At 43.8% G+C, this 22,614-nt stretch overlaps 2 protein-coding genes across 9 annotated transcripts in view; one reads left to right on the top strand and one right to left on the bottom strand.

The window, feature by feature from the left end:
• Positions 1–3,576: 3,576 nt before the first annotated feature.
• Positions 3,577–21,107, bottom strand: pign (phosphatidylinositol glycan anchor biosynthesis, class N). 2 transcript variants are annotated; one of them, XM_029649178.2, is made up of 31 exons: positions 21,020–21,107; positions 19,515–19,564; positions 19,037–19,298; positions 18,815–18,936; positions 18,353–18,451; positions 18,058–18,164; positions 17,828–17,952; positions 17,442–17,572; positions 17,245–17,364; positions 16,908–16,948; positions 16,713–16,772; positions 16,351–16,443; positions 16,197–16,252; positions 15,988–16,066; positions 15,628–15,810; positions 14,575–14,714; positions 14,322–14,421; positions 14,129–14,221; positions 13,553–13,644; positions 13,341–13,446; positions 13,162–13,270; positions 12,943–13,045; positions 12,745–12,847; positions 12,268–12,354; positions 11,941–11,996; positions 11,558–11,633; positions 10,255–10,328; positions 10,087–10,129; positions 9,139–9,191; positions 5,581–5,727; positions 3,577–4,783 (listed from the first exon to the last, which is right to left on the bottom strand). In XM_029649178.2, the coding sequence occupies exons 3-30, from the start codon at positions 19,261–19,263 to the stop codon at positions 5,604–5,606; spliced, it is 2,802 nt and encodes a 933-aa protein (XP_029505038.1). In that variant the 5' UTR covers positions 19,264–19,298; positions 19,515–19,564; positions 21,020–21,107; the 3' UTR covers positions 3,577–4,783; positions 5,581–5,603. The 2 variants fall into 2 exon arrangements, with proteins under 2 accessions (XP_029505038.1, XP_029505039.1); XM_029649179.2 differs by lacking the exon at positions 21,020–21,107 and having other exon boundaries at positions 5,585–5,727; positions 19,515–20,088.
• relch (RAB11 binding and LisH domain, coiled-coil and HEAT repeat containing) overlaps positions 20,179–22,614 on the top strand; it is a 48,027-nt gene continuing 45,591 nt past the window's right edge. For 5 of the 7 annotated variants that reach the window (XM_029649172.2, XM_029649174.2, XM_029649171.2 and 2 more), the window contains exon 1: positions 20,187–20,760. In XM_029649172.2, the coding sequence (XP_029505032.1) occupies positions 20,298–20,760 (463 nt within the window). In that variant the 5' untranslated portion in view covers positions 20,187–20,297. Of the gene's footprint in view, positions 20,761–22,614 lie in introns of all 7 variants that reach the window. The other 2 variants (XM_029649176.2, XM_029649173.2) reach the window with 2 other exon arrangements.

Below are 22,614 nucleotides of genomic sequence, written 5' to 3'. Positions count from 1 at the left end.
GGGTTTACAGAGAATGGTACAACAAACAAGAAATATCCAGTCAGCGGCTGTCCTGTGGGCGAAAACAGCTCGTTGACGAAAGCGTTTGAAGGACAATGGCAAGAATCGTGCAAGCTAACAGGCGGGCCACAAACAGACAAATAATGGCGCAGTACAACAGTGGTGTGCAGAACGGCTTCTAGGAACGCACAAATTGTTGATTCTTGTCTTAGATGGGAAATTGCAGCAGACGACCACACCAGGTTCCACTCCTATCAGCTAAAAATAAGAAGAAGCGTCTCCATTGGGCACACGGTCGCCAACACTCTTATGTCAAGTGTTATTGAAGTGTTGTGGTTGCAGGTCCACATGGCACATCTAAAGCCTTTTATTTTGGGGTTTTGCTATAGGCCACCAAGTGCTAACAGTCCGTATCTAGATAGTATGTTTGAAATGCTTGATAGTGTGTGTGATGTAAACAGAGAGGTCTACTTTCCTGGGGACCTGAATATTTACTGGTTTTCATCGGTTCAAGGGGAAGCTTCTCACTGTAACCAGTACCTGTAATCTGGTTTGGGATATTAATCAACCAAGATACTCCACATGTATTGATCACATTTTTACTAATACTGTAGAAATTTGTTCTAAAGCTGTATCCTTACCCATTGGATGCAGTGATCACAATATAGTGACTATATCCAGGAAAGACAAAGTTCCAAAAGCTGGGCCTAAAATAGTGTTTAAGAGATCATACAGAAGATTTTGCTGTGTCTCTTATGTGGATGATGTTAAAAATATTTGTTGGTCTGATATGATTCATAAGGAGCATGCAGACACTGCACTCCATGAATTTATGAAATTGCTTCTTCCAATTATTGATAAACATGCACCTGTTAAGAAACGGACTGTTAGAACTGTTAAGGCTCCATGGCTTGATGAGGAATTGAAAAACTGCATGGCTGAAAGAGACAGGAGTGGCTAATACAGGGCCTTTGGAAAGTATGTTAGGTTACAGCTTTTATTCTGAAATGGATTAAATCGTTTTTTTCCCTCATCTACACAATTACTCCATAATGACAAAGCAAAAACAAGTTTTTAGATAGTTTTGCGTATTTATAAAAAAACAACTGAAATATAACATTTACATAAGTATTCAGACCCTTTACTCAGTACTTTGTTGAAGCACCTATGGCAGCGATTACAGCCTCAAGTTTTCTTGGGTATGATGCTACAAGCTTGGCACACCTGTATTTGGAGAGTTTCTCCCATTCTTCTCTGCAGATCCTCCCAAGCTCTGTCAGGTTGGATGGGGAGCATTGCTGCACAGCTATTTTCAGGTCTCTCCAGAGATGTTCGGTCAGGTTCAAGTCCAGGCTCTGGCGGGGCCACTCAAGGACATTCAGAGACTTGTCCCGAAGGCACTCCTGTGTTGTCTTAGTTGTGTGCTTAGGGTTGTGGTCCTGTTGGAAGGTGAACCTTCGCCCCAGTCTGAGGTCCTGAACACTCTGGAGCAGGTTTTCATCAAGGATCTCTCTGTACTTTGCTCTGTTCATCTTTTCTTCAATCATTACTAGTCTCCCAGTCCCTGCTGCCACCACCATGCTTCACTGTAGGGATGGATCCAGGTTTCCTCCAGACATGACGCTTGGCATTCAGGCCAAAGAGTTCAATCTTGGTTTCATCAGACCAGAGAATCTTGTTTCTTAAGGTCTGAGAGTCCTTTAGGTGCCTTTTTAGCAAACTCCAAGCGGGCTGTCATGTGCCTTTGACTGAGGAGTGGCTTCAATGTGGTCACTCTACCATAATTGGTGGAGTGCTGCAGAGATGGTTGTCCTTCTGGAAGGTTCTCCCATCTCCACAGAGGAACTCTAGAGCTCTGTCAGAGTGACCATCGGGTTCTTGGTCACCTCCTTGACCAAGACCCTTCTCCCCCGATTGCTCAGTTTGCCAGGTGGCAAGCTCTAGGAAGAGTTCCAAACTTCTTCCATTTAAGAATGATGGAGGCCACTGTGTTCTTGGGGACCTTCAATACTGCAGAAATGTGTTGGTACCCTTCCCCAGATCTGTGCCTCGACACAATCCTGTCTAGAGAACTCTACGGACAATTCCTTTGACCTCATGGCTTGGTTTTTGCTCTGACATGCACTGTCAGCTGTGTGACCTTATATAGACAGGTGTGTGCCTTTGCAAATCATGTCCAATCAATTGAATTTACCACCGGTGGACTCCAATCAAGTTGTAGAAACATCTAAAGGGTGACCAATGGAAACAGATGCACCTGAGATCAATTTCCAGTCTCATAACAAAGGGTCTGAATACTTATGGTTTTATTTTTATATATATATTTGCTAACATTTCTAAAAACCTGTTTTTGCTTATTGGGTATTGTGTGTAGATTGCGGAGGATTTTGTATTTATTTAATCAATTTTATAATCAGGCTGTAACGTAACAAAATGTGGAAAAAGTCAAGGGGTTTGAATACTTTCCGAAGGCACTGTAGGTCTGGCTGACATACTGCAAATTGAGAAATTATGTGACTAAACTCCAAAAAAGAAAATAAACTGTATTATGAAGCCAAGATCAGTGATATAAAGAATGATGGAAAAAACTTGAGTACTTTTAATGAAATGATGGGCAGAAAGACATTCAACTCAGTAGGCTCTAGTTTTATCTTCTCGTGATTATTGTCCAGTCATATGGCCAAGTGCTGCAAAGACCTAGTTAAGCTGCAGCCCGTCCAGAACACAGCGGTCTTCCTGTTCATTGTAATCAGAGGGCTAATATTAATACTATGCATGCCAGTCTTTCTTGGCTAAGAGTTGAGGAAAGACTGTGACTGTGTCTCTTCTTGTTTTATAAGAAACATTAATGTATTGGAAATTCCTAATAGTTTGTGTAGTCAACTTACACACAACACTGACACATACACTTACCCCACCAGACATGCCACCAGGGGTCTTTTCACAGTCCCCAGAACAAATTCAAAGCAATGTACACTATTATAAAGAGCCATGAGTGCATGGAACTCCCTTCCATCTTATATAGTGCAAGTGAACAGCAAACCTGGTTTCAAAAAACAAATAAAAGCACCTCATGGCACAACACCTCTCCCCAATGTGACCTACTTGTTGTGTGTATGTACTGACATGTATGTGGAACTGATAGATGCACACGATACATGTTAATGTTTGTAAAGTCTTTTGTCCGTAATGTATTTTCCGTTATACGTCGGACCCCAGTAAGACTAGCTGTCGTCATTGGCGTCGGCTACTGGGGATCCTAACATTCTGCAGCAACAGCCTGATGCCATTGCGTCAGCATGGACCAACGTCCTCGTGGGAACATTTCCGACACCTTGTAGAATGCCCCAAAGAATTCAGGCTGTTCTGGGGGCAAAGGGGGTCGGATCCGGTACTAGATGGGTGTACCTAATAAACTGGCTGTTGAGTGTAGTAGTGCCAAAGAAGATAATATCATGTACAACCATTCTTGGAGGAAACAGAAGTTAACTGAAAGATGTCTATTGTTGATGATGGTGTTAAAATAGGTCTTGCCTCTGGATTAATGTACAGTAGAAACACTACAGGACAACGCACTGGCAGTAAATTAACATTTTAATACACCATCCATATCCACCAGGTAATTCATCATATAGTATCAGTTGACAAAAATAGATGTAATACAATATTAATAGGATAGATAACCCTGTAGAATATACTATTTACCACACATCGAAGTAGGAAACAATTCAATAACACATTAGTAACACACAAATACATCCCTTATCAACTATTCAATTAAGTTAGTTAGGCTACTCTTGAGCATGGTCCTTTGTAGCTCAGTTGGTAGAGCATGGCGTTTAACACCAGGGTAGTGGGTTTGATTCCTGGGACCACCCATATGTAAAATGTATGCTCGCATGACTAAGTCGCTTTGGATAAAACCGTCTGCTAAATGGCATATTATTACTCTTGTTTCATTACTTAATGGCTTCATTTAAATTATACATAATGTTTTTGGTGAACAGTAGTTGAAAATAGTGTTGTCAATATCATATACAGATCAAATATTCAAATAGACTTATACCTAGACTTAAAGGGTAGAAAGCAGCAGTTTTTACTCAACAAAGTGACAACACAGTGTAGTCAAACTTAGTTGTAGTCACGATCTGGTTAACTATAACTTCCAAAATAGTTCTGTTTTGGGGTTTTAAATATGTATTAACTTATTTTCGGATAACGTCTTAACTACCCACAATGCACAATTGCCACCGTCATTAAGAGACCGAGTGTTGGCGGTGGTGAGCTACAATCCAACATTCACGAGGAAGTGTGATGTAAACCAGCTATCATATTACACATGGGGCATTCTGCACATTCAGAATGTGACTTGCTTCAAATCATCCCTGCCTACTCTAATTGTTTAGTACCTCGTTTGTCTTTTGTCATTTGTTTTGTCCAACTTTTGGCCTACCGGAGCTTTTGTAACCTTGGCTTAGTGCTAGCGCGCTAGCTGACTGACATCGGAGTTTGGACTGTGCTGTTATGTGATCATTTCCACCTGCCTGGAGCCTTCCTCTGATCGCCGGCATGTTGACTGTTCCCCTCGACACCTGTGACCTCTGTCGCCTATGGAGTGTTGTGAATGCACACCGGGTCCTCTATGACATTGTCGCCCCTCAAAAAAAATAACATTTGTCAGACTTCAGAATTCTGATCTGATCAGTTTATGTACCGTTAAAAAAGTCAAATTAAAAAACTTTTAAAAAAGTCAAATGGCCTGGGAGTTTATCTTCTTGAATCACTGAAAACAGAAAGAGGATTATTAGAGACAGGCTTCTATTTGAGCCAGGTGTCTATTTCACAGATTTGCATAGTTATTGGTTTAATTCCAGCAATCACTTCCAGCATTTTAATCAATGTCTTCATTTCCTGCACAAATGTGTTATCATTTACATTGTCACATTTCTTTTGTCTTAGTATGGCTATATATACTCCCCCATAGATCCTTGCCAGAATACGTACAATTATTCTCTTCTTTGACTGTGTATTTTCGGCAGTTCTTACTTTTGCCACTAGAGGGCGAACAGCCAATTTCTGGGGGTCTGTACTCCCGAAATTGACTTTTTGTGGTTGCCAGTTAGCTAACAGTTCTCAGCTTTTCGCAGCCAATGGCTACCAGTTTATTACTGTCGATAAAAATGGATGATTGCTATATTTCTTTTTGAGTCCTTACTGAATTTGTGAAATTTAACAAATCAAACATTAAACCTTGTAAACAATTAATGGCAATTCATGGTAACCTCGTAAACAGCGTTCATTTGCTGAAATGTGTGCCGTTACCCGGCTATTCAAAAGGGAAAGGCGGCTATTTGAGACTGCATTTAATTTAACTTTTACGGGAATAACTCCATAAGTTACATGTGGTTATGTTTGTGCTGCCTTGACTTTGATAAGCCACAGTTTTAATGTAGACATCTACAATAAAACAATTCCAGTGCACATCAAAAGTTAGTCCTACGGCATCTTGCTTTGCATAATTGTGCACTTCAGGTAAATCTAATGGAGAATGTTAATAAATAGGCATGATTAAAAACTCACACACAGAGTGAGAGAGATAGTGTTCAGGGGAAGTGCATCTTGCGTGTCCTCCACAGAGAGACTCTCCCGGACGTGAGGATGTGGGTCATGAGACTGAGCAGCATCAGGAAGATGGTCATGGACATCACAATCACATAGTGGCTGATACTGGAAACAGAGAGATATAGATATATACACTGCTCAAAAAAATAAAAGGAACACTAAAATAATAACACATCCTAGATCTGAATGAATAAAATATTCTTATTAAATACTTTTTTCTTTACATAGTTGAATGTGCTGACAACAAAATCACACAAAAATGATCAATGGAAATCAAATTTATCAACCCATGGAGGTCTGGATTTGGAGTCACACTCAAAATTAAAGTGGAAAACCACACTACAGGCTGATCCAACTTTGATGTAATGTCCTTAAAACAAGTCAAAATGAGGCTCAGTAGTGTGTGTGGCCTCCACGTGCCTGTATGACCTCCCTACAATGCCTGGGCATGCTCCTGATGAGGTGGCGGATGGTCTCCTGAGGGATCTCCTCCCAGACCTGAACTAAAGCATCCGTCAACTCCTGGACAGTCTGTGGTGCAACGTGGCGTTGGTGGATGGAGTGAGACATGATGTCCCAGATGTGCTCATTTGGATTCAGATCTGGGGAACGGGCGGGCCAGTCCATAGTATCAATACCTTCCTCTTGCAGGAACTGCTGACACACTTGAGCCACCCGCACTAGCATATGGTCTCACAAGGGGTCTGAGGATCTCATCTCGGTACCTAATGGCAGTCAGGCTACCTCTGGCGAGCACATGTAGGGCTGTGCGGCCCCCCAAAGAAATGCCACCCCACACCATGACTGACCCACCGCCAAACCGGTCATGCTGGAGGATGTTGCAGGCAGCAGAACGTTCCCCACGGCGTCTCCAGACTGTCACGTCTGTCACATGTGCTCAGTGTGAACCTGCTTTCATCTGTGAAGAGCACAGGGCGCCAGTGGCGAATTTGCTAATCTTGGTGTTCTCTGGCAAATGCCAAACGTCCTGCACGGTGTTGGGCTGTAAGCACAACCCCCACCTGTGGACGTCGGGCCCTCATACCACCCTCATGGAGTCTGTTTCTGACCGTTTGAGCAGACACATGCACATTTGTGGCCTGCTGGAGGTCATTTTGCAGGGCTCTGGCAGTGCTCCTCCTTGCACAAAGGCGGAGGTAGTGGTCCTGCTGCTGGGTTGTTGCCCTCCTACGGCCTCCTCCACGTCTCCTGATGTACTGGCCTGTCTCCTGGTAGCGCCTCCATGCTCTGGACACTACGCTGACAGACACAGCAAACCTTCTTGCCACAGCTCGCATTGATGTTCCATCCTGGATGAGCTGTACTACCTGAGCAACTTGTGTGGGTTGTAGACTCCGTCTCATGCTACCACTAGAGTGAAAGCACCGCCAGCATTCAAAAGTGACCAAAACATCAGCCAGGAAGCATAGGAACTGAGAAGTGGTCTGTGGTCACCACCTGCAGAACCACTCCTTTATTGGGGGTGTCTTGCTAATTGCCTAAAATTTCCACCTGTGTCTATTCCATTTGCACAACAGCATGTGAAATTTATTGTCAATCAGTGTTGCTTCCTAAGTGGACAGTTTGATTTCACAGAAGTGTGATTGACTTGGAGTTACATTGTGTTGTTCAAGTGTTCCCTTTATTTTTTTGAGCAGTGTATATATGGTAAGTAAGTGTGTGTGGATGCTGGTGGGCCAAAATATAGGAGAACAGGCTTGTTGTAATGGAATAAATGGAGAGGTATCAAAACACATTTCCATTCATTACATTGAGCCTGTACTTCTATATCTCCGCCCACCAGCCTCCTGACAGTATGGGCTAATTTAATCAATAAGGCCCAAGGGTGTGTGGTACAGTGCATTTGGAAAGCATTCAGAACCCTTGACTTTTTCCACATTGTTACAGCCTTTCTAAAAATAAATTAATTTTAAAAAACTCAATCTACACACAATACCCTATAATGACAAAGCAAAAACAGGTTTTTAGAAATGTATGAGACTCGACAATTGACCTCAGATGTATCCTGTTTCCATTGATCATCCTTGAGATGTTTCTACAACTTAATTGTAGTCCACCTGTGCTACATTCAATTGATTGGACATGATTTGGAAAGGCACACACCTGCCTATATAAGGTCCCGCAGTTGACCGTGCATTCAGAGCAAAAACCAAGCCATGAGAACAAAATAATTGTCCGTAGAGCTCTGAGACAGTAATGTGTCGAGGCGCAGGGTACCAACACATTTCTGCACCATTGAAGGTCCCTAACAACACAGTGGCCTCCATCATTCTTAAATGCAAGAAGTTTGGAACCACCAAGACTTCCTAGAGCTGGCCGTCCGGCCAAACTGAGGAAACGTGGGAGAAGGGCCTTGGTCGGGGAGGTGACCAAGAACCCGATGGTTGCTCCAGAGTTCCTCTGTGGAGATGGGACAACCATCTCTGCAGCACCCCACCAATCAGGCCTTTATGGTAGAGTGGCCAGAGGGAAGCTACTCTTCAGTAAAAGGCACATGACAGCCTGCTTTGAGTTTGCCAAAAGGCACCTAAAGGACTCTGACCATGAGAAACAAGATTCTCTGGTCTGATGAAACCAAGATTGACCTCTTTGGCCTGAATGCCAAGTGTCACATCTGGAGGAAACCTGGCACCATCCCTACGGTGAAGCATTGTGGTGGCAGCATCATGCTGCAGGGATGTTTTTCAGCGGACTGGGAGACTAGACTGGATCAAGGGAAAGATGAACAGAGCAAAGTACAGAAAGAACCTTGATGAAAACCTGCTCTAGAGCGCTCAAGACCTCAGACTGGGCTGAAGGTTCACCTTCCAGCATGACAACGACCCTAAGCACACAGCCAAGACAATGCAGGAGTGGCTTCGGGACAAGTCTCTGAATGTTCTTGAGTGGCCCAGCCAGAGCCCAGATTTGAACCCGATGTAGAGTCATACCGAAGATTACTCAAAACTGTAATCGCTGACAAAGGTGCTTCAACAAAGGACTGAGTAAAGGGTCTGAAAAGTTATGTAAATGTGAGTTGTTTATTAAAGTTGTTTATTTTTAATAAATTTGCAAACAAATATAAAAACCTGTTTTTGCTTTGTCATTATGGTGTATTGTGTGTAGATTGAGGGGGGTGGCAAACAATCATACATTTTAGAATAAGGCTGTAACGGAACAACATTTTGAAAAATTCAATGGGTTTCCGAATGCACTGTATTTGGTGAATATACCACGGCTAAGGGCTGTTCTTAAGCACGACTCAACACAGAGTTCCTGGAGACAGCCTTTAGACGTGGTATATTAGCTATATACCACAAACCCCCTCAGTGCCTTATAGCTATTATAAACTGGTTACCAACGTAATTAGAGTAGTAAGAATACATGTTTTGTCAAACCCATGGTATATGGTCTGATATAGCACGGATTTCATCCAATCTGCATTCGGGACTCAAACCACCCAGTTTATAAATAAGCCATAAGACATGCTAAACCTCTCTCTCTGCTGGGTCCTACCTGGTGCCAATGTCCAACCAGCTCCCATAGTCCTGCACTAGGAAGAAGAAATGCTGGAGGAAAGAGGGATGGAGAGAGGAAGAGAGGAGGATGAGGTAGAGATGGAGAATATGGTGACATTTCCACAGCTTACCAGAAGCAACCATATTGCTAATAGCTGTCTGATTCCTTACCAGAGGCAACCATATTGCTAATAGCTGTCTGATTCCTTACCAGAGACTTCCATATTGCTAATAGCTGTCTGATTCCTTACCAGAGGCAACCATATTGCTAATAGCTGTCTCATTCCTTACCAGAGACTTCCATATTGCTAGTAGCTGTCTGATTCCTTACCAGAGGCAACCATATTGCTAATAGCTGTCTGATTCCTTACCAGAGGCTTCCATATTGCTAGTAGCTGTCTCATTCCTTACCAGAGGCAACCATATTGCTAATAGCTGTCTGATTCCTTACCAGAGGCAACCATATTGCTAGTAGCTGTCTCATTCCTTACCAGAGGCAACCATATTGCTAATAGCTGTCTGATTCCTTACCAGAGGCAACCATATTGCTAGTAGCTGTCTCATTCCTTACCAGAGGCAACCATATTGCTAGTAGCTGTCTCATTCCTTACCAGAGGCAACCATATTGCTAATAGCTGTCTCATTCCTTACCAGAGACTTCCATATTGCTAATAGCTGTCTGATTCCTTACCAGAGGCAACCATATTGCTAATAGCTGTCTGATTCCTTACCAGAGGCAACCATATTGCTAATAGCTGTCTGATTCCTTACCAGAGGCTACCATATTGCTAATAGCTGTCTCATTCCTTACCAGAGGCTACCATATTGCTAATAGCTGTCTCATTCCTTACCAGAGACTTCCATATTGCTAATAGCTGTCTCATTCCTTACCAGAGGCTACCATATCAGAGACTTACATATTGCTAATAGCGGTATCATTCCTTACCAGAGCCATCAGGTCAGAAATCACCAGGACGATGAGGAACAGACTGGAAACAAAAGAAGAGAAATTATTAATTAAATAAATGACCCCATGAGCTAATTTCTCAAAATACTGTATGTCTGTCTGTATGTGTACTTGATTTTCACATGATGGAACCAAGCTAACTGTTACCTTCTGGAGGAAAGTTGTGTAGAGACCTGGATGGTTTCAAACGTACACATAACGATGATGAATGGGATTATCACCTGTAACAACAACAGTCTCATCTTCACTCTTTTAGGCAATGGACTCCATTGTAAAAGTGTGGGCAGATTACAACACATTGTGGATTATTTGCAAAGTTGTGATCCGTTTTGTTGACGATATGTATATTTGCTCTGTCAATGTCACTCAGCGAGTTGAGTGAGAGACTACAAGACAATACTACAATCCATAGAGGCATATTGTGTATGCAGACCGATATGTAGACCTAAACGAATGTAACCCACACCTGTTGTTAGAATAGTCATGGTTAACCACAATCTTGTGGGCACCATTATAAGTTGAGTATTGTTTCCTTTTAACATACACTACCGTTCCAAAGTTTGGGGTCACTTAGAAAGGTCCTTGTTTTTTAAATAAACTTTTTTTGTCCTTTAAAATAACATCACATTGATCAGAAATACAGTGTAGACATTGCTAATGTTGTAAATGACTATTGTAGTTGGAAACAACAGCAGCAGATTTGTTATGGAATATCTACATAGGCGTACAGAGGCCCATTTTCAGCAACTATCACTCCTGTGTTCCAATGGCATGTTGTGTTAACTAATCCAAGTTTATCATTTTAAAAGGCTAATTGATCATTAGAAAACCCTTTTGTAATTATGTTAGCACAGCTGAAAACGGTTGTGCTGATTTAAAGAAGCAATTAAACTGGACTTCTTTAGACAAGTTGAGGCTCAAAATGGCCAGAAACAAAGAACCTTCTTCTGAAACGCGTCAGTCTATTCTTGTTCTGAGAAATTAAGGTGATTCCATGCGAGAAATTGCCAAGAAACTGAAGATCTCATACAACGCTGTGTACTACTCCCTTCACAGAACAGCGCAAACTGGCTCTAACCAGAATAGAAAGAGGAGTGGGAGGCCCCGGTGCACAACTGAGCAAGAGAACAAGTACATTAGAGTGTCTAGTTTGAGAAACAGATGCCTCACATGTCCTCAACTGGCAGCTTCATTAAATAGTACCCGCAAAATAACAATGTCAACAGTGAAGAGGTGACTCCGGGATGCTGGCCTTCTAGGCAGAGTTCCTCTGTCCAATGTCTATGTTATTTTGCCAATCTTAATCTTTTATTTTTATTGGCCAGTCTGAGATATGGCTTTTTCTTTGCAACTCTGCCTAGAAGGCCAGCATCCCGGAGTCTACACGGTAGTGTACTTTCATATGGTATGACATTGTAGTGTGTGTGTGTTTGTGTGTGGGGTGTGGTACCTTCCACATCATCAGGCCTCCCATGATAAAGGGGTTGAAGACGGTGAGGAAGCAGTACACTGAGGCTGGATCAAAACTACAGAGAGAGAGTAGGAGGGAGGGGGCGAGAGAGAGGGGGAGAAGGAGAGTAGAGAGAGAGTAGGAGGGGGGGAGCGAGAGAGAGGGGGGAGAAGGAGAGTAGAGAGAGCGAGAGAAGGGGGTGCAAGAAGAAAGAGGAAGCAAGAACAAAGAGACATAGTAGAGTCGAGAAAAAGAGAACCCAGAGAAAGACAAGAAGGGTTTCAGAGGTCAGATAGTGAAAGAATGTAAATGTGAAAGCCAACCTAATGCACTCATGAATAAACCCATATTGGTCCAGAGCCCCAGTCTCCACCATACAATACCTGTTAATGGATGCTATGTTCCCAGTACCAAAGAAGGCTGTAATTATGAAGAAAACCTGACAGCCTAATGTCAAGGAACCAGACAGTGGTTTTACAGAATAGCCAGTAGTTTAGAGAGAGAGACGGTCAAAATGCTATTCGTTTGCATAAGGTCAAGAGTGATGTTAGGGTTTGTGCTTAAAAACCAATGTGTCGAAATAACACTGTTCTTCTTCTTTAGCCAGCTCAGACAGCAACTACATCAGATAGGGACAACTATCACCAGGGTTAAACTAGCGCTGCCTATAGGTCATTAACAGTCAGCAGTGTCACCAAGGAAAAGGATACGAAGAAGTAGGATCTTCTGATGTCATCCAGCTTTAGTTGTCTAATCTTGGTGATGTCAATGTTTTCAGAGAAGTCAAGCGTGGACAGCTGAAAAACAATGGCACAAATGTATTTCATAATAAAGCCACAATGACTTGATACAGTGTAACACTGCATCGTATAATGCTATACCAGACATTCTACACCAATAAGGTTGTCTTCTATGCTCAGAGGATTAACCATGGCATTGTGCCAAGTGGAGGGACTAGCAGTGGTTCCCGTGTTTACCAGGAAGTAGCTGTATTAGTCGGAGGTGATTAACATGAGACTGGTCCTTGACACAGAGTCCGTGCATAGAGAGTGTATACATTTACATGGCTCCAGTCATTCAGCAGTCACTCTTATCCAGATCAACATGCATTAGGAACATTCAACTAAAGTAGATTGCAAGTAGAACCATTCATCAATAGAAAACAGTAACAACGTAACGGTTTATACCTCCTGTCTCCCAGAGATACCTTGAGAGAGCATGGCTTCCTGTTCTATGTTGATCCACACAAACATCAGCCAGGACAAGACTGGCGGGAACAGAGCCTCAGACCTGACACACACACGCACAATTAGTACAGGTACGATACCAGCTAATCACTGCAGTGTAAGCTTACACTTGTTGAGCATTGCCTGACTATCTCTTACCCAGTACTCAGTAGTAGGTAGGTGGCTGTGAGGGAGAGGAAGATACTGAGCAGACGATGGAACAGACGAGTAGAACTCAACAAAGGAACAAACAGAGAGGAACCTGGGAGAGAGAGAGATGCCAGTTATCTTTATAAGCCTGGTTTTGATGATCATACAGATATTTCAAGGACTTTTATCATAAAGAAAAAGAGAGAGAGAGAGAGAGTTGGTGCCCACCCAGTGTAGTCCAACTGATCATCTGGTTGAGGAGAGGCAGACCCTGTTTCAGCTGCAGACTGGAATGAGTGCTGGTGGGCACATAGGCACACACTGCTACATGGAGCATCTATACACATAGAAACAATACTGATTAACACACACACGCACGTGCACCCACGCACACACACATTCGTTACCTGGAAGATTAAGAGGTAGCGGTCAGTCAGGTGTAGTGTAGTCCGTTTCCGTGCCAACCAGAGGTAAAAGGTGGAAATGAACAGAGAGAGTACACCTGCACAGGTACTACAGAGAGAGGAAAGAAAGAGAGAAAGATATATAATGCTATTTTACTTTTTAAAGAGGGCTAAGAAGCATTGCTGTAATGTTGTAGAGAAGTTAGAATACTTACACCATGTGGATGTTGGCTTCTCTCCCAACAACTGGCATCATGGGAAATGTGGCCAGAAACAAACAACACAGGACCCAGCTCACTGACCTAAACTACAGACAGACACAGAGAGAGAAGAAGACAGAGAGAGAGGACAAAGGGAGATATATTTAGAGTGAAAGACAGAAAGATATTTAGAGTGAGAGAGAAAAATAAATTAAACATATTTTACACGTGCTTTGTGCTCCTGCCATATTGCTTGCTATCCTGTCCTTTCAGATTTGTGCACCTCAAAGGGGAAGGAGCTAGAGACCAGACTAGTAAAGAACTACAAGCCACTCGTCGTCTTACCTTGGCCTTGCTGTAGAGGCCAGAGAGGAGGGGCCAGAGAAAGAGAACAGCCAGCATCGTCTTACCTTGGCCTTGCTGGAGGGGCCAGAGAGAGAGAACAGCCAGCATCGTCTTACCTTGGCCTTGCTGTAGAGGCCAGAGAGGAGGGGCCAGAGAGAGAGAACAGCCAGCATCGTCTTACCTTGGCCTTGCTGTAGAGGCCAGAGAGGAGGGGCCAGAGAGAGAGAACAGCCAGCATCGTCTTACCTTGGCCTTGCTGTAGAGGCCAGAGAGGAGGGGCCAGAGAGAGAGAACGGCCAGGCCTACAGTCAACATGGCCCGATAGAAGAAACTCACCACCTGGGGGAGACAGACACAGTAGCAACTTTTTCCAAGTAGAAATGCAGATTATATTGAATTGAGCCATTAGTGAAATAGTGACCATATGGTGGCTGCTTACCAGAAGTTCAATCCCAAATGTGACCAGGGCAAAGTAGCCAAAGCATTTACCCAGTGGTAGTGAACTGTACGAACGAACCAGATCTGTTAGAGTTCCAAACCTGAAACACACACGTATGGTTGATATCATCAAAATAAACACTTTGCGATCATGAAAAATGTAGTGGCATAGAATAAGTAAAATACCTCCCTTTCATCCATTCAACTCATCAAATTACTTCAAACTGTGTGTGTGTGCGTGTGTGTGTACTCACTCTTTGAGGACAGAGTACCAGACAGGGACAGGCAGTAGACAGTAGATGTAGTAGGTTACTGGACTTCTCTGGATTATCAGGAACATTCCAATCAGCAGCGTAGCTCCCACACCCATCCACCACAGGGTTTTACCAGACACCTTCAACACACACACACACACGCAGGGTTTTACCAGACACCTTCAACACACACACAGGGTTTTACCAGACACCTTCAACACACACACAGGGTTTTACCAGACACCTTCAACACACACACAGGGTTTTACCAGACACCTTCAATACACACACACAGGGTTTTACCAGACACCTTCAATACACACACACAGGGTTTTACCAGACACCTTCAATACACACACACAGGGTTTTACCAGACACCTTCAATACACACACACAGGGTTTTACCAGACACCTTCAATACACACACACAGGGTTTTACCAGACACCTTCAATACACACACACAGGGTTTTACCAGACACCTTCAATACACACACACAGGGTTTTACCAGACACCTTCAATACACACACACAGGGTTTTACCAGACACCTTCAACACATACACACAGGGTTTTACCAGACACCTTCAACACACACACACAGGGTTTTACCAGACACCTTCAACACATACACACAGGGTTTTACCAGACACCTTCAACACACAAACACACACACACACAGGGTTTTACCAGACACCTTCAACACACACACACACACACACACACACACACACAGGGTTTTACCAGACATCTTCAACACACACACACACACACACAGGGTTTTACCAGACACTTTCAACACACACACACACAGGGTTTTACCAGACACCTTCAACACACACACACACAGGGTTTTACCAGAAACCTTCAACACACACACACAGGGTTTTACCAGATACCTTCAACACACACAGGGTTTTACCAGACACCTTCAACACACACACAGGGTTGTGAACACATCTCTTCAGTATCAGCAGAATGATACAGGAGGTGAGGTGTGTGTGCCTGCCTTCATGTGTGTGTCCATGTACTGTGTGTGTGTGAGTGTTTGATCACCTGGTCAGTGGGTGTGGGTGGTCTCCTGAGACTGGCGTGTGTCTTCAGTATAACAAGAACCACATAGGAGGTCCAGCCTGTGAAGCCCAGCACAACACTACAGCCCAGAAAGAACCGGTCATAGGTGTGGTAGTAGGACAGACCCTCCAACGCATGGCCAATCAGAGACCTGCACAGAGAGATCTGAGAGAGAGGGTGTGGGGGGAGGAGAGAGAACATTCAGTATATTAGCAGCTAGTATCTGTCAGTCATCATGACCAACTTAACCCAAGAAAAAACATAGGCTTTAGCCTTTAGCTCAGTGGGCCACACGGACTTCAGTTGTACAGATAACTGGGGTTTGATACCCAATGTACTTACAGCTTCTTCATATTCCTCTAGCTGGATCAGAACCCTGGCCTTGTTGATAAACTCTGCCTGGCGTGACTCTGTCAGCAACCTGAGGGACAGACAGACAGATTGGAGGACACACTGGTTACACACAACTGGTCATGTCACTCTCTTTATACGAGTTGAACTAGAGAATTACCATTACAGTCAATAGTTCTATCTCTACGGTTGATACTTACTGGTATGGAGTGAAGAGAAAGGATAAAGTCGTTTCCTTTTTCTGAGCCATCTTCACCTGGAAACAGAGGTGAATATTTGAACAAATACACCTGGTTATGTAATGTATAACATCATCATCATAACAACATTATTATCCTCCATGTTATATTTCACCTTGAACTGCTCCAGTATCTGGATGGCGTTAGAGTACATACTCTCAGCTTTAAACTGGTCACTGTTGTTCAGGTACTGCAGTGGTAACACACCCTACACAACACACATTACACACACTTTATCAGCATAATAAATGCACTATATACCCAATTCCTTATATCACACACACACTCAATATAGAGAAGGTATATATGGCATGAGATGATGCCTTATCGTCTGCACATATATTTTATTTTGCATCTCAAAGCAGCTCTGTAACCCCAGTGCAGATTGTGGTTACTGTATAACAGCTTTTCCACTGACATGTCTCTTCATTATGGTATTCTAAAGATACTGACATGCTGTTATGAGGTGTTACTCACCACAGAGTTGAGAGGAATAGGCACTCCAATAAGAGATGACATCAGTGGCGCTATGTCTGCCTGTAACACACATCTGGCATTAGACTGGGAACAGATTACTGTTGTTGTTGGACTATCTTCAACTCATAGAGGAAATACGTGGTTGTGACATCATCAGCCAGCGCCAGATGCGGTGAGGCTACATGGGTGTCTCACCTGATTGACATCAACCCTGCGGAGGCCCTCCAGCTGCCATTCTGACAGAGAAACACCAACAGACACAGGATCACACATTGTGTTATGTCAGCATTATGACCGTTATATACAGGTAGAACAACTGAGGGTTGGAGTAAAGTGTTACAACAAGAATAATAAAATCTGAGGGTTGGAGTAAAGTGTTACAACAGAATAATACAATCTGAGGGTTGGAGTAAAGTGTTACAACAGAATAATACAATCTCTGACCTACCTTTTCCCCCTCTAGAAGAGTTGAAAGAAGAGAGGAGAGTAGGAGGACAAACACACACAGACCAATAGTACTGAGTTATAGTACCTTGTAGGTATCCATCGGAGTACTTCTGGGGTTCAGTGACTCTCTGAGCAGTGTGAACCCCAGCTCCCCACACCAACAATGGGGTCAGGGTCTCAGAGGGGTGGCCTGCACCATGGGAGCCTGGAGACACACAGCAATACATGATCTACTACTTCACTACCATGGTGACCACCTTTCTGAGCTAGCTGAAGTCCTACCCCAGTTGGTCATGCCGTGGTCAGAGGTGAACACATAGGCTGTTCTCCCATCGTTGTCAAAAAGGTCCTCGACCATGGAGACCAGCTCTTTCACCCCAGAGTCAACCAGACGTATGTTCTCTAGATATTCCCTTCGCACAACGCACACAAAGGGGATTTTTAAGAGACAAAATCAAACAGGGTCATTAGTAGCCTAAATGAGTCTGTGTTTCCTGCCATCCATTGTGTAGACCCCACTATATGCACTAATTGAAATCTGCAGTCCTTCATTTAAAAGATATTAGAGAATAATGTATCTCTTGTTTGTACATGGTTTCTGTATATTCTGTATATTCCTGTATATCTAGAATGTGATATTTCTGGTCTGTACAGGGTTTCTATCTCACTGTGACATGGGTCTGTGGGCGTGTCCATTGGTGTCAATGCCCAGTAGGTGGAGGAAGAAGACATTCTGATCCTTCTGTAAACTGGACATCAGACTGGAGTTCACCCTGGCAGACTGGAGGAACGACTAAGAGAGAGGAGGTGGGGGAGAGAGGCAAATAGATACAGTGTCTGTACCCCCATGCTGAGACAAACACACACACACACACCCTGTTCTCATCACCATAAGTACCTTGACTTCATCAAAGACCCAGGTGTCCAGTCTGGAGGCGTCGGTGGAGGCAAAGTCCTCTCTCTCTGCTGGGTAGGTGTAGGTGTACACATGGTCCCCACTGGCACCTGCAGGAGGGGGGAAGAAGTGTAGATGGAGATGATGGTAAGAATGATAAAAAGAAAGTGAGAGGGTGGTCGAGAGAGAGAAAGAAAGAGAGGATTAGTTTATTTATGATCTAATAAGCCACACATGGTGGTGTATCTGTGTTTCTCCTGTATTTGAAAGGTTGAGTATTGTACATGTGTTTGTTAACCTTTGGCAAACATGGGCAGGATGTCAGGGCTGCCCCAACACCAGGTGTGTCTGCTCTCATTGAACACAGAGTCAAACTCCACTGGATTCTCCTTCCAGCCTACACACACACACACACACACACAAAGAGAAAATATTATGAACGCAGCATATAAACACTAGGGAAATTACACAGTAACAGACTCCGATGTTTTACTTTAAAAAGGTATGTAAAACAATAAACAATAATTGCAAAGTGAAACAAAACATAACTCTTCACAAGGACGAATTTAAACAATTACTTGTAACAATTTCCACAGAAAAAAACATATATTTACTTGAAGAACAGTGCAGATACATACATTTTAAAGTGAAAAATCTGGGTCTCAGTGTCACTCTGTTACTGTAGAATTGCCCACTTCCATTAGTAACACGCACGAACACACACACGCTGGCACACACACACACACACACAGACACTGACCTTTAGCTACAGCGCTGACATCTTCGTAGAAGCCAGCGATCAAAGCAACGTGTCCAGGTCGAGACTCGGTGGGAACACGAGTGTGTGACACACCCCAACTCCCTGTTTCTTCCATCACACTCCTTCAGAACACACGCACACACTGTGAGAAATGCATACGCACACACAACTCTGAGTCCACACACACTTCCATACAGCCAGTTAATCTGAGAGAGCTGTTACCTTAAGTAAGGAGCCCTGGTGGATCCATTGGCATCAGGCTTATAGAGGCTGTCTGCCCTGAGTCCATCTGCAACCACCAGCAGCAGGCGGGAGGCAGGGGGAGGCAGGGAGGGCACCTGGGGGGCCATGCCGTGGACCAGGGGCGATGTGAAGTAGATGTCAAATATGGAGATGAAGAAAATGACATGGACCAGAAGCCCAACCAGGAAGAACATTATCATCCTCATGATGAAGACTGGGGTCTGGGGAGACCCCAGACGTTCTGGAGGGAGGGAGGAATGGATGGAGAGGAACAGAGAGAGAGCAGAAAATAGCTATTAGATATAGACGTCAGATAATCTGTTGTGGCCATATGTTTCTGAGTCTATAAGGTGCTGTCATCCATTCATACTCTAGCTATCGCATTCACTCACTAGAACACAAATGTGTCCCACATGTCAACAACATCAGACGTGCTAAACAAAATAAAAAATCTTACCTTTGAACACTTTCTTGTTTCAAGCCGGTGGCAGATTGGTTACTTTGAATCTTGAATGAATGAGAGTTAAGTCATTCAAACACACACCTGCCACTTTTTGCTGTCTAGCGACCCAACTTCACCCATCAACAGACCCTAATTTCAGGTGAACTAAATTAAGAAACACACTTATACAACCTTTAGTACAGTGTGTCAAGCTTATCTACCGGCGCGATGGGCTTAAAAACCTGCTGTCTGTCTTTCTAAGCAGCTTATAAAATAAATCAGTCCACACTGGGACGTTACAACGCCACTTCCTTGTTGTAAATATGACGAGCTACAGCAATGGTCCGTGGGTATTGTAGTTCTACTACTGGCATTTGATTTCACAGCCGGCTACATAAATGAAATAGATCATAGTCGCTATTAGGGATTAACATGGTTATAACTATATAGCAATGGTCCGTCCATCCATCCATGCTTTATTTTAGTGATGGTGAGAAAAGTATCACTTTCCGGCAAGGTTAGCTAGCTGTCAAACCGATGCTGTCAGCTGTCAAAGCTCCTGGCCTGCCCAGTTTCTCCCTAAAAACTCCCGTATCCAATCCAATCCCGCTATTACATGGAGAGGCGGGTGTTGAAATTACATTCAACCAAACGCTACCCTGAATTCACCCATTTTCATGTCGATCGAGGAAGGAAGGGTTCAGCCAGCTAGCCTTCTAGCTAGCCATCCGTCCAGGAAGACGGGTCCAATTCTCAGCTAGCTAGCTAGCTTGCTACTCAAATCTTTATAGTAGGAAAATGGCGGCGGGTAACGTCAACCCGTTTAATCTGAGTGATTCTGAAGATGAGGCAGACCAGAGAGCAGAGGACGGTGTTCACATCGAAAAGAGCCCTAGTGTTGGAACGCAAGGCCCCTCGTCCAACAACCCATTCTCTCCGCAAGCCGACGCCGAGCCTTCGGCCCTTTTAGTGTCCAGCACCCGGACCAGCCCCAGTGTGGAAGGCATCTCGGTATCGGTCGCAGCTGCGGCTATGACAGTTGCCTTGGCAGAGACCCGGGTCTCGGTAGATGTGATCGCTGCTCAGTTAATACGGGATCATTACATCCTCACGGCCCTTGAGTTTCATACCGAACTGTTGGAATCAGGGAGGGAGCTTCCGCGGTTGCGTGATTATTTCTCCAACCCGGGCAACTTCGAGAGGCAAACCGGCACTCCGCCCGCTTGTAAAGAACAAGGACTGGGACCAGGGGGACCGCTAAGTAAGTAGCTAGCTAGCTATTATCTAACCTTACTAGCTAACAACCCAATGCATTATAATATAACTAGCTGTGTGCGCTAGTTAGCTCCCTGACAGTATATTATTCAATGGAGAAACAATGCTGGTACACTAACGTTACACTAACGTTATGGCCTGGTTATACAGACTAAACGACACCCGTCTTTTCTCTAACTCGCGAACAGTGGAAACTTCACCGTGATAATGATTATTCACTAATCAAGGAGAATAAGCGCACCTACCTTTGTTACCTGCTGTGTGGTGAGTTTCTCCCCTAGCCTAGGTGCCAGCTGGCTTGGAACAGGTGCAACCAGAATAGTAGTGACCATGTATAACATGGCGACCTGAAAAGGCCTATCAGACATTCATGTGCAAATGATGCCTGGCACCTTCTTTATGGTGTAGTAATTGAGATATTTACATCATGTAAGCTGCTGCTAAAGATGGCTATACATGGTGCTGTTCCAACACTAACTAGGCCTGTCTCTCTAACTGGCTGTAGCTGTCTGTAGGCCTGGATGATGGATTTAGGCATCTTGATCATTGTTAGAACCATCATTACATTGGTATTACACAGTGGTACGTGGTGTTATGACTCCTCTCTCTGTTCATTCAGCATGACAATGGTAGAAGAGTTTGCTACAGTACATAATACATCCCCCTGGCCTACAGGTTGTAAATAATTATTCCTAGAAGTTTTTCATTTTTTATTTAACCTTTATTTAACTAGACAAGTCAGTTAAGAACAAATTCTAATTTACAATACTAGCCAAACCCAGACGACGCTGGGCCAATTGTGCGCTGCCCTATGCGTAGATAGAGGTGTGTCCTGTGAGACACACAACACAAACAGTTTGCTGACAAATTGGTGCACCACCAGAACTGCTACTGCAACATCAAACCACACATTCAACTGCCCCAAATCTTAGGGCCATTTCCATCACTAAACACAGGACTGCATGTGTATGCCTAGCCCAGATCTGTGTATTCTGTGTTCTACTGTTGCAGGTACAATCAAGGGGTATGACCTAATTAGCAATTTTGCATCCTTTTCTACTGATAAAAGCTACGATAAGAACAGTGGCCTGAGCTGTGTAAACTACATTTCCATCATTGTGTGATGTGCCTCCCACTTTACTTCCTACCTGATCTAACATAACTGGATAGGTGAAAGCAGGAGTTCAATTACAAAGCCTCCACCAGCCCAGTCATGTGTCAGTGATGAGACTGTTTTGGGAGGGAGGAAGGATGCTTGTCATGGTAGAAGTATTTACATTCATATAGCCTCTATCTATAGCTGCCATTGTTCAGCGCATGGCTAGGCCTAATTGCCTCTGCCTGTCTGTCTGGTGCCTCGCCGGTTGTTGTGGATCTTGAGGACTATGGTATCCCAGGGGGCATTTCTCTTTACGAATGGGCGGGGGCTTTTGCAAAAGACCTTAGAACAGCAGTGACATATGGTACTCCAGGCAGCCACACCCAGTGTTGCCCTATATGCATTTAGCAGAGAGGCACACATTTACATGTTTTATCATGTAGATGTATGCTTCGCCCCTCCCCGCAGGAATACTCCCCCACTAACTCTGCCATCGCTGCTGAAAAAAATCCTAGGTGAAACACCACACGTCTATTATCTATGTCAACCTGGGGGCGGCCTAGTGGTTAGAGCGTTGGACTAGTAACCGGAAGGTTGCAAGTTCAAACCCCTGAGCCTGACAAGGTACAAATCTGTCGTTCTGCCCCTCAACAGGCAGTTAACCCACTGTTCCTAGGCCATCATTGAAAATAAGAATGTGTTCTTAACTGACTTTCCTAGTTAAATAAAGTTGTAAAAAAA

This window comes from Oncorhynchus nerka, linkage group LG22, assembly GCF_034236695.1.
Source record: "Oncorhynchus nerka isolate Pitt River linkage group LG22, Oner_Uvic_2.0, whole genome shotgun sequence".
NCBI classification, from domain to species: domain Eukaryota; kingdom Metazoa; phylum Chordata; class Actinopteri; order Salmoniformes; family Salmonidae; genus Oncorhynchus; species Oncorhynchus nerka.
This window is presented reverse-complemented; position numbering and strand designations above follow the sequence as displayed.